The 14,848-nt window shown below is 38.2% G+C and overlaps 5 protein-coding genes and 1 non-coding gene across 6 annotated transcripts; 4 read left to right on the top strand and 2 right to left on the bottom strand.

The window, feature by feature from the left end:
• The first annotated feature begins 920 nt into the window (after positions 1-920).
• On the top strand, positions 921-2,094 carry LOC104807359 (ethylene-responsive transcription factor ERF109-like). Its single transcript, XM_010532586.1, has 2 exons — positions 921-1,472; positions 1,538-2,094. Exons 1-2 carry the CDS (start codon positions 948-950, stop codon positions 1,820-1,822), a joined length of 810 nt encoding a protein of 269 aa, XP_010530888.1. The 5' UTR covers positions 921-947; the 3' UTR covers positions 1,823-2,094.
• A 20-nt stretch (positions 2,095-2,114) lies between these two features.
• LOC104807358 (EKC/KEOPS complex subunit Tprkb) lies at positions 2,115-3,604 on the bottom strand. Its single transcript, XM_010532585.1, has 6 exons — positions 3,444-3,604; positions 3,027-3,093; positions 2,805-2,927; positions 2,640-2,723; positions 2,473-2,559; positions 2,115-2,386 (listed from the first exon to the last, which is right to left on the bottom strand). Exons 1-6 carry the CDS (start codon positions 3,512-3,514, stop codon positions 2,300-2,302), a joined length of 519 nt encoding a protein of 172 aa, XP_010530887.1. The 5' UTR covers positions 3,515-3,604; the 3' UTR covers positions 2,115-2,299.
• An 81-nt stretch (positions 3,605-3,685) lies between these two features.
• On the bottom strand, positions 3,686-3,758 carry TRNAR-CCU. The gene has a single exon. It is a non-coding gene; the product is annotated as a tRNA-Arg (tRNA).
• A 176-nt stretch (positions 3,759-3,934) lies between these two features.
• LOC104807357 (calmodulin-like protein 1) lies at positions 3,935-5,015 on the top strand. The gene has a single exon (XM_010532583.2). The coding sequence runs from the start codon at positions 4,224-4,226 to the stop codon at positions 4,791-4,793; it is 570 nt and encodes a 189-aa protein (XP_010530885.1). The 5' UTR covers positions 3,935-4,223; the 3' UTR covers positions 4,794-5,015.
• Positions 5,016-6,082: 1,067 nt separating this feature from the next.
• LOC104807356 lies at positions 6,083-9,569 on the top strand. Its single transcript, XM_010532581.1, has 6 exons — positions 6,083-6,598; positions 6,970-7,205; positions 7,286-7,544; positions 8,469-8,648; positions 8,723-8,878; positions 8,994-9,569. Exons 1-6 carry the CDS (start codon positions 6,569-6,571, stop codon positions 9,165-9,167), a joined length of 1,035 nt encoding a protein of 344 aa, XP_010530883.1. The 5' UTR covers positions 6,083-6,568; the 3' UTR covers positions 9,168-9,569.
• Positions 9,570-12,004: 2,435 nt separating this feature from the next.
• Positions 12,005-13,324, top strand: LOC104807355. The gene has a single exon (XM_010532580.1). The coding sequence runs from the start codon at positions 12,113-12,115 to the stop codon at positions 13,157-13,159; it is 1,047 nt and encodes a 348-aa protein (XP_010530882.1). The 5' UTR covers positions 12,005-12,112; the 3' UTR covers positions 13,160-13,324.
• Positions 13,325-14,848: the final 1,524 nt, after the last annotated feature.

Genomic DNA, 14,848 nt, shown 5'->3' with positions numbered 1-14,848 from the left:
ATATATATATATATATATATATATATAAATGGAGAATCTAGAAAGTGGAGTCAGGGAGTCAAGGGTATTCACACAGCGTAGGAAGGGTCAATACGCTGATACGTGTGACCACAAGAATGCCAGCTCAGCACATACGTCATCTTCATGAATGAAACGGACTCAAGACCTTCTATTTCATCTAGATGTTTTCCTTACAAGCATCCAAATATATATATATCCGCATTTTTTGTTTTATTTTTTTTTTACGAAATTTTTGAAAGAGGACAAAGTTTGTATAATTATTTGGTACTTTTTTTTGGATAGTTTCAGACAATACACATAATTAGTATGAAAAACTGATTTCAAAATTAATTCGTACTAATTTTGATTTTAATATTACACGAATCTCATTTTTCTAAATTACGATATTATTAATGATATATTGTAAATTTTATGCATAAATAGATCTAGAATAACATTTATCGTGAAATAGAATGAAATGTGGAGCATACTAATATATAGATTTATTGTTTTAACAATTCAATTAGCTAAACGGCTCTCTCAAATTAATTAAACAAACCGAATTTAATTAAAATAGAATTGAATTTTTATTTTGGTGAAAAAGTGGTTCGTGAAAAGGTCGACAAAGGCATATCCAAATTGTCGTTTTCATATCACATTTCCCAAATGAGTTTTTTTTTATTAGGGCAAATTAGGCACGTTTTTCCAAAAAACATAAATAAAAAAACGGAATGGTAATCCGTGTCTGATAGGTGTTCCAGTTGGCAGTGCCACGTAAGCAGTCTCACGCGCATCCGTATATATATCTGTCCTTCAGTCCCGACACGTTCTCAGATCAGTCGAAGCATTTTTTTTCTTCAGGTGATCAACACATACAGCAGCCACCACCCCCCCCCCCCCAAAAAAAAAAAAAAGAATTCATACAGAACCAAAAAAAAGTTCTGGGCATGCAATTTCCGGACAAGAGAACCGAATTCTCCGGAGCTCAAGCCTCTGCGTCGAATTCTGATCTGACCCGGTTTCCGTACCCGTACCCGTACCAGTTTCCTCCTCTGCAGCGGCGGCTCTCGCCAGAGCAAGAGCTCTCCGTCATAGTCTCCGCCCTGAAACACGTCATCTCCGGTGACGAAACGGCGCCGTTCCACGGTTTCTCAGAACAGAGTACTGTGATCGGTGCAGGGATGCCCCGGTCGGATACTGACACGTGTCAGGTATGTAAGATCGACGGTTGTCTGGGATGCAACTACTTCTTCCCACCAAATCAACGAACCGAAGATCAAGGAGGAGAAAAGCAGAGTGTAGTGGCGAAGAGGACGACACAAGTGGAGGGCGGGAAGATAAGGAAGAGGAGGAACAAGAAGAACGGATACAGGGGAGGGAGGCAGAGGCCGTGGGGCAAGTTCGCGGCTGAGATCAGGGATCCCAAGAGAGCGACACGTGTCTGGCTGGGGACATTCGAGACGGCAGAGGAGGCGGCTCGAGCTTACGACCGAGCCGCCATTGGCTTCCCAGGGGCACGGGGATGAATTTTGAGGAGGCGGCTCGAGCTTACGACCGAGCCGCCATTGGCTTCCGAGGGCCACGGGCCAAGCTGAACTTCCCATTCATGGACTACACTTCAGCTGCTGCTGCTGATACGAGTGTCAGTGCCAGTGAGAGTGCGAGTTTGACGAATTCTCATGAGGGTGAAATGGAAACAGAACAATGGCGAAGTGAAGGAGGAGATGGAGAGATGGAGGAATGGATGACTATGATGATGATGGATTTTGGGACTGGAGATTCTTCTGATTCAGGGAACACCATTGCTGATCTGTTTCAGTGATGGATTGCACTTCGGACAAGGAATCTTCATTCGTGTTCGAATCTGAATTTTAGGAGGGAAACTAATATATAGTGGGCGATGACAAGCTGGTTTGATGCAACACAGAAGAATCTCTTGTGGGCGTTTTTTTAGTTGAGAGCAAGAGAGAGACATAACAATGGTGGTCTTCTGGGAAATTGTTCTTGTCAAATGGCAAGCAAGATTTTTTAGATGTTTTTTTTTCTCTTACACTTGCAGAGTTCAATAAAGTGGTTGGCAAATGGAAACGTAAACTACAGAGCGAAACATGAACTGAAAACAACATATATATATATATTTTCTCTTCCGTCTATATCGTAAAATTTCATAAACTGAAATTAAAGATCACACGAAAACTCGGACAAGAACAAGAACCAGAAAGGAAGAAACTTGGACATGAAAATGTACAGACCACAACACAATTCTCATCCTTGCCCATAGATGTTTATGATTGTTCTCTCACAAGGCATCACGGGCAGCGATTCGACAAACTATTGCATCACCAAGGGAGGATACTCCGAGTTCTTGGCTCGGAATCTTGTAATGCTGAAAGAATCAAACACAATACAAATATTCTTGTGTTAAGACAGATAAGATACACAACTTATGCAGGTTTCCCAGAAGTTATATACCTTTAGTATCTGGCTCTGATTTGCCCGAGTTTTCAGCTCCTCCAACTCAATCTCCTTTCCGTTGATCAATTTCGCAACCTTGTCCATCTAGTACATCGCCAAATTGTATCTCAAAACGTAATACAGACTAAAGATCATGCAAATGATTTCATCGGAGAAATCCTCACCTCGTCGGGGGAAGAATTGAACCGGGCAGCAAGTATGTAGGTTGAGTCATCCGAGATTCCACATCGTTTCAAGGATTCTGTAATCTAAGTTCAAGGAAAGACAGGAACTTGAACAGATTAAAGAGCTGGGCAGGGATTGTTAAGATAAACTAATGAAGTTCTTACATGCTTAGATCCAGAGTAGTTGTAGACAAGCTCAGAGTGAAGAGTTCGTGTTGTTAGCAAGTCCCGTGATTTCGAGACAAGTGCTTTATGAGCAGCAGCTAATAGAGGAAATATATCCGGGATCTGATTCAACGGACAGGACCAAGAACACATTTTCAGAGAACAAAACATTAGGAAACATGAAGGAGATTTCGATTTGAGGATATGGTGGAGAAACCGTACGAGTGATGCATTGAGAAATGCGACCTCCGGATCAAGAGTTCCAGCTTGAATCGAGTTCAAGAGATCCCTGGCACGATTCCAGAACACAACAGTTGAAAGAAGCAGTTCCATGAACTGAGGAAGCTTTTCTAGTTTGGATATTCAAAGGGAAGAACGTAAATGAGACTCGTCCAAAGTCATTTAAGATCTCACTCACACAGACGAAGCATCAAAGTTTCTCATTCTGAGAAGCTGGAACAATACAAAAGTGGAAGAGCAACCGTTCCCAAACTCAAGTGCCAAATCTTTCCGACAAGCAATCATCAAGTAAAAAAACAGAGCAGGCATCGGAGATTAACCTAACCATTTTCCCCAAACCCATCAGGTCCAACCTCGATACAAGCACAGTAATGTCTCACAGAGGGAGAGAGAGAGTACTTGGAGTTGGTGACGTCGGAGAAGAGGGAAACAGAGAGAGTGTTTCCGTCGTTGATATTGAAAACCTTCATCGCCGGAGTCCGATACAGAATTTCCGGTGCGAGAGCAAGGATGCAGAGAGCTAGGGTTTTCGTAAAGATCACTTTTTTTTTTTTATGGAGGAATTTTTTTATATAAAAAAACAGATTAGCCTTTTTCCCGAATCCACATTAAAAAAAGAGAGACGAACAAAAAACAGACGTCGCGCCAGGTAGGGGTCGAACCTACGACTTTCTGCTTAGGAAACAGACGCTCTATCCACTGAGCTACAGGCGCTTTTATGCTAATATCACATTTTATTTTTATTGGCCCCCCATATTTTGTACCTTACTTTCTTCCCCGAATCTATTCCTCTTCATCATCATCTACGTTATATCATATGATACCAAATTTAATTTTTAGATTTAGCAGATTCTGGTTTTCCAACGAAGAACATATTCTTTTCCTCTTGTGGTTTTGGTTCAAACCCCATATTTTGTTCCTTGTTTATCTTGCTTTCTTTATTCCCGAATCTATTCCTCTTCATCCTCTCTCTCTCTCTCTCTCTCTCTCTCAAAGCATGACCTGCAAGTTTCAAGAGAATCAAGGCTGTTCCTTGTTTTTCGAGTCGGTCGGCCTAGAGGAATCATCTTTCCCTCTTGGCCCTCCGAGGGTCTCCATTATAAATACCGGAGTCTGGAATTTCATTGTGCTTTAAAATCCAGAGGCTGCTGAGATCGGCGGAAGACCGAACGTACAGTGATGTCGAACGTGAGCTTTCTTGAGCTGCAGTACAAGATCTCCAAGAACAGGTTCTTGAGGAAGCCGTCGAGGATGTTCTCCAGACAAACCTCTGGCCTGTCGGCGTCCCCGGCTTCTGTTTCTCAGCCCGACATCAACGAGATGAGGCGGGTTTTCAACCGGTTCGACTCCGACAAAGACGGGAGGATCTCTCAGAGGGAGTACAAGGCTGTCCTGAGAGCGCTGGGGCAAGACAAGGCCGTCGAAGAGGTGCCCAAGATCTTCAAGGCCGTGGACATGGACAGGGACGGGTTCATCGACTTCAAGGAGTTCATGGAAGTGCACAAGGCGGGCGGAGGGGTTCGGACTTCGGACATACGAAACGCTTTCTGGACGTTCGATCTGAACGGAGACGGGAAGATAAGCGCGGAGGAAGTGATGTCGGTTTTGAGGAGGCTCGGGGAGAGGTGTTCTTTGGAGGATTGCAGGAGGATGGTGAGGGCTGTAGATGCAGACGGTGATGGCTTGGTTAACATGGATGAGTTCATGACGATGATGACGACGACTCAGAGCATGACTATCATCGTCTGAACTACATATGTCTCTGTCAAGATGTCTGAAACTGTAGGATCAATATATATATATATATATATATGCACATATGTATGTCTATGCTTATGAGATCTCTGTAATATGTTTTCTCCTGTTTTTCTCGTTCTGTAAAGTGACAAAAATCAGGAAAGATATAGAAGAAGCTTGGTGAAGAAACTCACAACTGGACGCGAGTTGCTATTAATCAAATAATTACCGATATCGATCTAATTTTTTAAAATGTAGTTTTGTATAGTTTTATACAAATTTTATAAAATGATATCCAAATCAAAATCTAAAGGATATTAGTGCTGAATGATTGTTTTTATTTTGAGTTTTGGTTTTTAGATTTTAGTTTTTGACTTTTGTAGTTTTTACAGTTTTTGTAAAATTTGATGGGTAAAAATAATATTTAACTTTTTGTTTTAGATTATATATATATATTTAACATTAATATGTATATCTATATATATATATACATAAATATGTATATGTATATATAACTATAGATATAAGATAACTACAATATATATTTTGAACAATGAATTTTGAATTATATACCTCAATTTTTGTTTTTTTATAAAACCGTTTTTCAAATATATGTTGTGGTAAAAAAATTAAAAATGGTAAAAATATTATCTTTTGTATAAATGTGAAATTATTTTTAAAAATTATGAGCATTTTTTTTCTTTTAGAATAATTTATATAATTATTTTTTAATAAAAATAAAAAAGTATATTAATAAATTCTTAAAATCTAAAAATATTGGTGTTTGCAACTTTTCTAAAATAGTGATTTATCGGGTTTTTTATTTATTTTAAAATAAAAGAAATCTTGATTGGAGATTTTTTGATCTTTTAATCTCTAAAAACTGCGTAAACTCTTTCCAAGCCATTGTTTGGTTTCACTTTCATTTAAAAAAAAAATGTTTTTTACCCGAACATAGAAATCCAACTGAATACAATATTTTTAGACAGAAATATTAAAATGTAGAAAATTAGGATGATAAAAGAATTGTTCTTATCCACAATTAAAAAATTAATTAAAAAAACAGAAAATAAAAGGTGGATTTAGTCAAATTTAATCCGTTAAATATATAAAAGAAAACATAAGTCAATGTCAAACCCTCGAGCAAGGCATGGGTGACACGTCATTATACTATTATTATACAGAACTATATTAGTTGTTTTATGAATTAGGAAAAAAAAAATGACGATAGTGGTCGAGCACAGTGCGTGTCGGAAAACAGTGAACAACACGATGTCGTTTCATATCTCGACGTGTTCGTCTCCCTCGCACCTTGTTTTTTTTTTCCTTATTGTGTGACGTATTTCTTTTTTTGTTTCCCCGAAAATCTCTTCTCTCTTCTGAAATTCTGAGAAGACGGGCGCCGAAAGAATTTTCCATGGCGCATTAGCGATCCGCGAATCGGAAGCAAGCAATCCGGAGAACTGAAAGGAGAGAGACAACGGTCTCGAGAGACTCTAATAATCGTGTTCTTCACGAGAAAATCCGATTTCTCTCTCTCTCTCTCGTATATTGTATTTTTCGAGATTCTTCGCCTTTTTCCTTGACGAAATTTGAAAATTTTTGAATGTGTTGATCAGGAAAAAAAAGGTGCTTTTGTGTTTTGATTAATCATTCTTTTTGAAAAAAGTTTTGAGCTGGAGGGTGTTTGAAAAATTCAATGCCATTGTGTTTTCTATCTTTCTGAGTTCCAATCTCTCTCTCTCTCTCTCTCTCTCTGTGTGTGTGTGTGTGTGTGTGCCGCAGCCATGGCCGATGACCAGTCTATCCTCCCCAAGGTACCTTCGCGTTCTTTTTGTTGGGTTTTTTTAGGTTTTATTCTGTTCACGCTTTGTCTAGTGGCAATCTGCACGTGAGTGTTGTGATCTGATTAGGGTTTGTTTTGGGTGGAGCAATCTTGATGATTTTGTCCTCTAGTTGTAACACTAAGCCTCGATTTCGTGACGAATCTCTCAGCTTGATCTAATATGCTTTTTTATATACGCTTGTTCTGTAAGCTTGACCCTTTTGTGGCATCTGGGTTTGACGCAATATTGGGATACTATGATTCTGTTTTGTAATTTTCTTCGGACAGAGACTAAATTTAAGGTAGCCCATGTTAGTTTCCCTTGTTTTAAGGATGGTTTTTCTTTAATGCATTATTTTGCAGGATAGTTTCATTTTCAAGCTTCCTAAGAAGTCACCACTCGTGTTGAGGATGGTCGTCCTGATGTTTGTAATGGTCTGTGCTATCTACATTTGCTCGATTTGTCTGAAGCAAATAGGCGTAGGGCCAAAGGCTGGATTTTTGAACGTTGAGGTGTTTCAGAGGCCTTGTCCCGAGCCTAATATCGAACCGTGGGATATACCGTATGTGCATTATCCTAATCCAAAGACCTATAGCAGGTGAAGAAACTGAGCCTTTTTTCTCTGCTCGGGTCTGTGTGTATGTTGATAGTTGTTTGTGGGTTGGAATGAATGATCAGGGATGAATGTTCGTGCCATCCTGTGAGGTATTTCGCCATTCTCTCCATGCAGAGATCTGGAAGTGGTTGGTTTGAGACTTTGCTAAACAATCATACTAACATTAGCTCCAATGGGGAGATCTTCTCGGTCAAAGATAGGAGGGCCAACACTTCCACCATCTTTGAGACCTTGGACAAAGTTTATAATCTGGACTGGTTGAGTAGTGCCTCTAAGAACGAGTGCACTGCAGCCGTTGGTTTGAAGTGGATGCTTAATCAGGTAAGGGTTCTATTTTTGAATTCATTGATAGTCGCTAGTGTTAATCCATGATTTTCTTCTCTGTTATTTCTTTTATCTGTTTGGCAGGCAAGTGTACTCTCTGATCATAATCAGTCATAAGTAGTTCCACTTCATCAAATATCTCGCAAATACTGTACAGAGCTTGTGTTTTCTGGATGGTTATATCCTTGAGATGTTGGATCAATAAGTTTTCAACTCTTGCCTTTAGATAAATCCTAAACCTAAAGCACTCTCTAGATTGAGTCCTTGTCTCTTGGTCACCTTGCATATGGGTAAAACAAAACTAATTCCTCTGAAGCCAAACTGAAGGACCCGGTTTCTAGTTTTCGGATAACAGCTCCAATCTTTTTTGCAAATTTAAATTTGTGCTTGGGGAATTGTATTCTAATTGTAAAATGTTGATGAAAATGCTACAGCGTCTTAAGGAATGATCGGCTGATCCTATTTGACACCCCCTTGACCTATGAGGGAAAACCTGAGGGGTGTCTGAGTGTCCGCCATTTGATATGGGAAGAAAAATACGCAATCTTGTTTACGCTACTTAGTGGATGAAACTAGCTAAAAATTGTGATTTTACCCTTTCATGTAACATTTGTGTTCCGTTTGTTTTGATGAGCCAAAAACACGAAATTAGTGACTCCTAGTTGTGATTTCCTCTAGCACATATACAAACATTTTATTAAAGATCACATGACCTATTCTAGGATAGCTAAGTTGTGATTCTTATGATGTTTACCGTAACAAGTTTCTGCTTAAGTAGCTAGTCTTCTGGTGTTATAAAAATTCTTTGTTCCATGCACATGTTTGGTTACTGTTGCTGCGTTGCACTGTGTGCTGATTTGTAGAGGTATACATTGGTAATGGGTGTGGTTTTGAATTGGGAATGAAACATGGCCCATGCAGGGTCTGATGAAACACCATGAAGAGATAATAGATTACTTCATAGCCCGAGGCATCTCGGCAATTTTCCTCTTCAGGAGGAATCTCTTGCGCAGAACCATTTCAGTTCTTGCAAACTCTTATGACAGAGATGCTAAGCTCTTGAACGGGACTCACAAATCCCACGTTCATTCTCCAAAAGAGGTCTCTCTCTCTCTCTCTCTTGTTTATCCTCATCATTGATTCTGTGAGTTAAAGGTATAAAATAACGGTTTCAGGCTGAAATATTGGCACGCTACAAGCCGAGAATCAACACAACCCTTTTGATACCCGATCTCAAGCAGGTTCAAGAGATGACTTCGAAAGCTCTGGCATACTTTAACACCACCCGCCACATCGTTGTGTACTACGAGGATGTTGTCAAGAACCGCACTGTAAGACACTTTCTTTGTTGGAAATCAGGAAAAAAAAAGATCATTTTGGCTACGAGATCTTGATCAGCTTCACTACACACACGTTCTCATCATCTCTGGACGGTTGTTCTTGCAGAAACTAGACGATGTGCAAGAATTTCTGAAGGTCCCAAAACTTGAGTTGAAGAGTCGGCAGGTGAAGATTCATCATGGGCACCTATCGAAACATGTAGAAAACTGGGCAGAGGTCCAAAATACCCTAAAAGGGACCAAGTTCGAGAACTTCCTACATGAAGATTACCGCAAGTGATCTAACCCTAGGACTGGTGGTGTACATAACTTGCTCTTGAAGTAACAATCTCTGCCTCTCTTCATTTCTTGTTCCTGGGGCCTGCGTGGGATCATATCAACTCGCACCAACTCGTAAGAAAAGTTTTGGTTCTGCCTTCACGCAAAATTTTGCAAGTCCTCTCTACTACTTTCTGGTTTTCCAATTTCTGATCAGTTGATAGTTGATATTCAATTCAATTTATTCCTTTTTTTTAATCGGTTTCTCTTGCATATATGGGAAATGGGGAGATCTATTGTATTGAAGAAGAAGAAGAAGAAGAATTTCCGTTCTTCTTCCTTTCTTCTTCGACTCCATTAAAACATCTTCATGTCAATGTTTACTAGATCTGATGAATCATGTTCTTGGCTTGGTTCTTGGTTCTGCCCCGTTTTCTGCGGTCTTTTTTATGCAGTTACGGAGTGTACGGTATCTTTGGTTGTTGAACATTATGTGCAGTTCTGAAGTCTCAGGTTTCATGGGCCAAGATGAGGTTGTTCTTGAGATTGGTAACCTTAACTTTCTTTTTTCAAGCTTTTTTTTTCAAAGTATATGACTAGAGTCTAGAGCCTCTCATGAATTATGCATTATCTGAGATAGACATCAGCCTCTGCAATGCTCACTTCTTCTTCGTCTGTTACTTAGCTTCATACCTTTTCTTTCTTTCTTTTGTTTATTTTCATAACTGGCTGTATGAGCTTGTGTTACTGAAAGCAACATCATTAGAAACCCGGTTTCCGATTCTGTGAAGGGCAAACCAAATCGCGGGTCAAGCGATTTGGCGAAAGTTTCCGGATAATGACATGAACATGAGGAAAAAAGCTTATAGCCTCTCTGGTTGAATTGACTGTGGTGAGAAAGTTCATTGCTTTCGGCTCTGCTCCTCCTCTGCATTCTTCCTCTTTGTGTGATGGAACAGGGGAAAAACAGAGTCCAGCAGATCTCTCTGTCTTCGGACGAGGCTGACATATGCTGATGTTATAGATGGCTTTAAACCCTCTCTTTCCGTTAGAGACTCTAAACCCTCTCTTTCCGTTAGAGACTCTAAATCCTCTCTTTCCGTTAGAGGCTCTAAACCCTCTCTTTCCGTTAGAGGCTTTAGAAAATTAGAAGTTTTGCGCAGCAAACCTGAGCCACCCTTGTCGTAAGAATATTTAGATTATTTTTTCTTATTAATATATAAATCATCTAATATAGAAACACAAATGGTGATTAACGGCGATAAACAAAATCTAGTGTAATAACGATATATACATTGATATGATAGTTTAAACAAAGGGGGTTAGTAGCATGAACATGTTTTAAACACTTCGATTCCTTTAAATATTTAAATGTTTATACATGCGAATAATAAAAAGTCAATTTTGGTAAGCTGCGCAACCTCTTAGATAACGACATTTGTGGATGGATTTCATATTATTATTCGTTATGATTATTGTTATTATTGCAATCCAAAAATCTAATAAATTGACATGAAATGGTTATAATAATGCATCATGGACCGTTGCTTCATAAAAGAATCGCCATTCAAGCAAATCTCTGGCAGCAGAGTCAGCTTAGTTGCGTGCATGTATTTGTTTCTGTATATATATACACACACACTTGTATTCTCATGTTGAGTACATTGACTGATCAAAACTTTGAATCTTGGGGGAAAAAAATAAGATTTAGGGATGGCGTATCGTTATTATTTATTCCTTATCATCACGAAAAAATCATTGAGACGGATAAAATCATATTTAAGATCTTAAGTTCGATTCCACTAGTAGTTAGAACTCTAATTTATGGATTAAAATGATCCATATACAAAGGTTGATTCTGGACTAGGGTAGATGTAATCGGATCGAAGATCCGGGAACCATCTTGGTTATAAAAAAAATGATTGAATGTCAATTTTGTGTATTGAAAATCAATGTTGTATATATATGATTGTGAAGGCAAATAATTTTTTTTTTTTGGAATGTTGCGGCCGCCATTAGGTATGACAATTTCATGAATTTATCATTATTATTGTTATTTAAAGACCCGACGGCCCTATTTTATTGAAACGTTTCAACTTTGTGCAATCACCTTTCGCTTCCAATTATATATTGTAGTTTGACAATTATATGTTATTCTGTTTTTCAACTTGTCACTTCCAGAAGAATGGCACAAAACCATTTTCAGTACAAATTATGAAAAAAATATTATATATAATAATAAGAATTTCGTAACTGACCCACTAGTGGGTGGTATGTGACAAGCTTTTTGAGGTTTGGGTTTGATTTCGTGGAGAGACTAAAGATTGATTTCGAACTCAGAAGATTAAATGGATCGAAAACCAAATAAGCATACTAATTATAATGTAAAAATTAATATTTTAATTTAAATTTGTCCATTAGACCATAACAATATGTAAAAACGTATTATCTAATTTCATCATGAGAATCTGATATAACTAAATAAAAAAATCGAGTGATTTGGTATTAGAGTATGATATAAAAGCATGATATTGAATCACTGATAAGTTGTATGTAATGTACTCTTCTTTAATTATTTCTCATTACTTGGTCAATTTAATTGTACTATTTACACATGTTTGTTTTATAGAAGTGAAAGCATATTCGGAAATGTAATTGTTAATTTGAAAAAAAAACTCATTTTGGTCCAAACGCTTTAGAGAATAGTATTTAAATTTAAATTTGTGCCTAATAAAAAGGGTTTGTCTCCACTTTAGAGATTGCAAAAATTATGTAATAATGACGTCACGACCCCATGCAGTTGGTGAAGACTTATAAAGGCAACTCCTCGTTCAATCCCACCAGGCATTTGCCCCATCTCTCTTTTTAACTGACAAAGTCAAGCTTTTCGCCTCAAGAACCAGAGAGAGAGAGAGAGAGAGAGAGAGAGAGAGAGAGAGAGAGAGAGAGAGAGAGAGGGCGCCATTAATGGAGACAGAAGTGGCAGTACCATCTCACGCCACAGAGTTCAACTTCGACAGCACGACTTCATCCCCATACATCACAGCTCCTTCAAGCCCTACTCGATTCGGCAACGCCTTCCTCTTCTTCAGCGCACCCACAAGCCCTTCTCCTTCCGATTCCGCCCCTTTTCGCAGCTCGAACACGCCCTTTGATCCACCGTCTGCTGATGAATTCTCCAGGAAGAGATCTTCGGCCAGCGTCGATTTCCCTCAAGACTTCGAGTTCGATTTCAGTGGGCAGTTGGAGAAAGGCTCCTTCTCTGCAGCTGATGAGCTCTTCGACGGCGGAAAGATCCGTCCTCTCCGACCGCCTCCGGCTTACGAACAAGCCTCATCAGCTGTTTCATCTCCAAGATCTAAGGCTCTGAAGAAAGATGGGTTTGACCGGTCTCAGAAGGAAACAGATGAAAAACACAGTAAAACGGTGTCGGATCAGAAACATCGAGGAAGAGAGCGGTCTTCTTCAGATTATGTTCACAAGGGAAGCCGTTCTTTGTCTCCGTTGAGGGTTTCAGACATAATGCTCGAGGAAGAAGACGATAACTCATCAGCACAGTCTGCCAAATTCGGTCCTTCTGCAGCAAGCAACCGCAAGTCCTCGGTCTCCTCCGCGATATTCTCGGCCTTGTCGTTTCCCGGGAGAGCCTACAAGAAGTGGAAACTCAAGGACCTGTTGCTGTTCAGAAGTGCGTCCGAGGGAAGACCTGTTCCGATCAGACAATCCCTAAGACAGTACGAGATTCTGTCTAAGAAAACGGTCGAGGAAGAAGCAAAGAACTCGAGTTTCCGGTCAGTAGAAAGCAGCGGCGGTTCCTCGGCTGGCGGATCTCGGAGGAGGCCGCCGGCGGTGTCGGCTCACGAGCTGCATTACACAGCGAACAGAACGGTGTCAGAGGAGCTGAAGAGGAAGACTTTCTTGCCTTACAAGCAAGGTTGGTTAGGGTGCATGGGGTTTAACCCTGGTGCTCATCACATTGCCAGAGTTGGGTCTTTGACACGTGGGGTCTCTTGATTTCTCTCTCTTTTTTCTTCTGAATCTTATCTCATAATTGTTTAAACGTTTTGTTGTCTTTTTTTTTTTTGTTTAATTTAATTCAATTTCAACGGTCCATCAACTTGATCGGAATGTCATATTTGTTTCATATTCATACATACTACAAAGGGATTTAAATAAACATTGAGAATTTCAACGAGTTTCCCTGTTTCCTATTCTTGTAAATATTATTCCGTTAAATATTAGAGAAATATTGTTTGGATTTAGGTTTTTGAGATAATAATTGAATGGAAATCGAAATACAATGTGTATATAATTTTTATTAATATATAAACTTCCCACATTTTCGAATTTTAACTAATTAATTATAGAACATGTCGTTCGCATGATCTAGTTATTTTATTTATATATATATATATATATATATACTTTCCTTCAATAATAAGGTTTCTTCAATATCTCTATCCAACATATAAATTCATAAGTGATTTATGAAAAGATGACGACAAGCTTTTTTTTCTTCAGAATAACTAGTAAAACAAATTCTAAGTATTCCAATTCCATTAATGTGATTTATTAACCTCTCAACAGGAACATAATTCGTATTCATTATAGCGAAGTGTTAATCAATACACTTACATGAGAAATAAATATAAATGTAAACACGAATTTTGTATCATTCTATAAGAATACGAATTGTAGATAACTCATATATATATATAAACGAGAGAACTGGTTTTGATCTGAGTTTTGTCTAAAAGTTATGGATGATGATTATGTATTTCAGTCGTCATTTCAAATGCATTTTTCTCTATAAAAATAAAAATAAATATACAAAATTGCGAAAATGGTTCCTAAATTATAGTGAATTGAAGGGTTGAGAGAGAAAGAAAACCCCACATGGGGTCTAGGGTTATTGAAAAAAAAGGGGTTTAATTGTGGAAATAATTAATTACGGCGTAATGATGATCTTAGCAGTGTACAAAAATAAAAGTTGTTTTATATTTCTAATAAAAAGATGATAATTAGTTAGCTAATTAGGGTTTATTAAATCATTAATACAACCTAAGATGAGTTATGTTGCAATCATTATGAACTCTTGGGGCAGCCCACGATGTTTTGATTTTTATTATTTTTTGTATTTTTTTTGTACTTGAAAAGTAAAGGAGAGCCAAAAGAGAACTCTGATGTTCTTTAAGTTTATACACTTTAACATCTTGAATTTTTTTTTAAAAGATATGAAAAGTAATAATAGACCGGCCAAAAGGTTGGTTATATAAATCAATCGTTTTGGTGTTTGATTATTAGATTGGGATTCTATACTTTTTTTATAATTAGGGTATTGATATTATATTATAGATTTCGATTGATTGCATAGTAAAATTTAATTAGCATGATGAATTACAATTATGTTTCCTAGTTATATGATTCTGTTCCATTTTCTCCATCATTGTTATCGAATTGTAAAAAAGATATTCCTTTTGTGACTGCAGTGTTCACACAACGCAAAACATGTCAGAACTCCAAGTCAATGTAACCCCGCGTGAGTTTGACCAATTTGGTTTGATCCGGTTTACTTTGGTTAATTTTGGTTAAAATGAGTAATAAGATTGTCTCCAAATCTTGATTGCCAATCAAAACCAAGAAAGACAAAACAGAACTGTGTGATTCATTAACTGTATCTGCACGTTCTGTACCGGAATGCCG

Source organism: Tarenaya hassleriana, unplaced genomic scaffold, assembly GCF_000463585.1.
Source record: "Tarenaya hassleriana unplaced genomic scaffold, ASM46358v1 Cleome13, whole genome shotgun sequence".
NCBI classification, from domain to species: domain Eukaryota; kingdom Viridiplantae; phylum Streptophyta; class Magnoliopsida; order Brassicales; family Cleomaceae; genus Tarenaya; species Tarenaya hassleriana.
This window is presented reverse-complemented; position numbering and strand designations above follow the sequence as displayed.

Excerpts from the sequence above, each read along its gene's own strand:
- LOC104807359 (XM_010532586.1), top strand. The coding sequence starts at position 948 with ATGCAATTTCCGGACAAGAGAACCGAATTCTCCGGAGCTCAAGCCTCT. Across the intron at positions 1,473-1,537 it reads CATTCGAGACGGCAGAGGAG|GCGGCTCGAGCTTACGACCG; the intron begins GCGGCTCGAGCT and ends AATTTTGAGGAG.
- LOC104807356 (XM_010532581.1), top strand. The coding sequence starts at position 6,569 with ATGGCCGATGACCAGTCTATCCTCCCCAAG. Across the intron at positions 7,545-8,468 it reads TGAAGTGGATGCTTAATCAG|GGTCTGATGAAACACCATGA; the intron begins GTAAGGGTTCTA and ends TGGCCCATGCAG. Across the intron at positions 8,879-8,993 it reads ATGTTGTCAAGAACCGCACT|AAACTAGACGATGTGCAAGA; the intron begins GTAAGACACTTT and ends TTGTTCTTGCAG.
- LOC104807357 (XM_010532583.2), top strand. The coding sequence starts at position 4,224 with ATGTCGAACGTGAGCTTTCTTGAGCTGCAGTACAAGATCTCCAAGAAC.
- LOC104807358 (XM_010532585.1), bottom strand. The coding sequence starts at position 3,514 with ATGAAGGTTTTCAATATCAACGACGGAAACACTCTCTCTGTTTCCCTC. Across the intron at positions 3,094-3,443 it reads TCCGACGTCACCAACTCCAA|GGATCTCTTGAACTCGATTC; the intron begins GTACTCTCTCTC and ends GAATCGTGCCAG. Across the intron at positions 2,928-3,026 it reads CATTTCTCAATGCATCACTC|ATCCCGGATATATTTCCTCT; the intron begins GTACGGTTTCTC and ends CCGTTGAATCAG.
- LOC104807355 (XM_010532580.1), top strand. The coding sequence starts at position 12,113 with ATGGAGACAGAAGTGGCAGTACCATCTCACGCCACAGAGTTCAACTTC.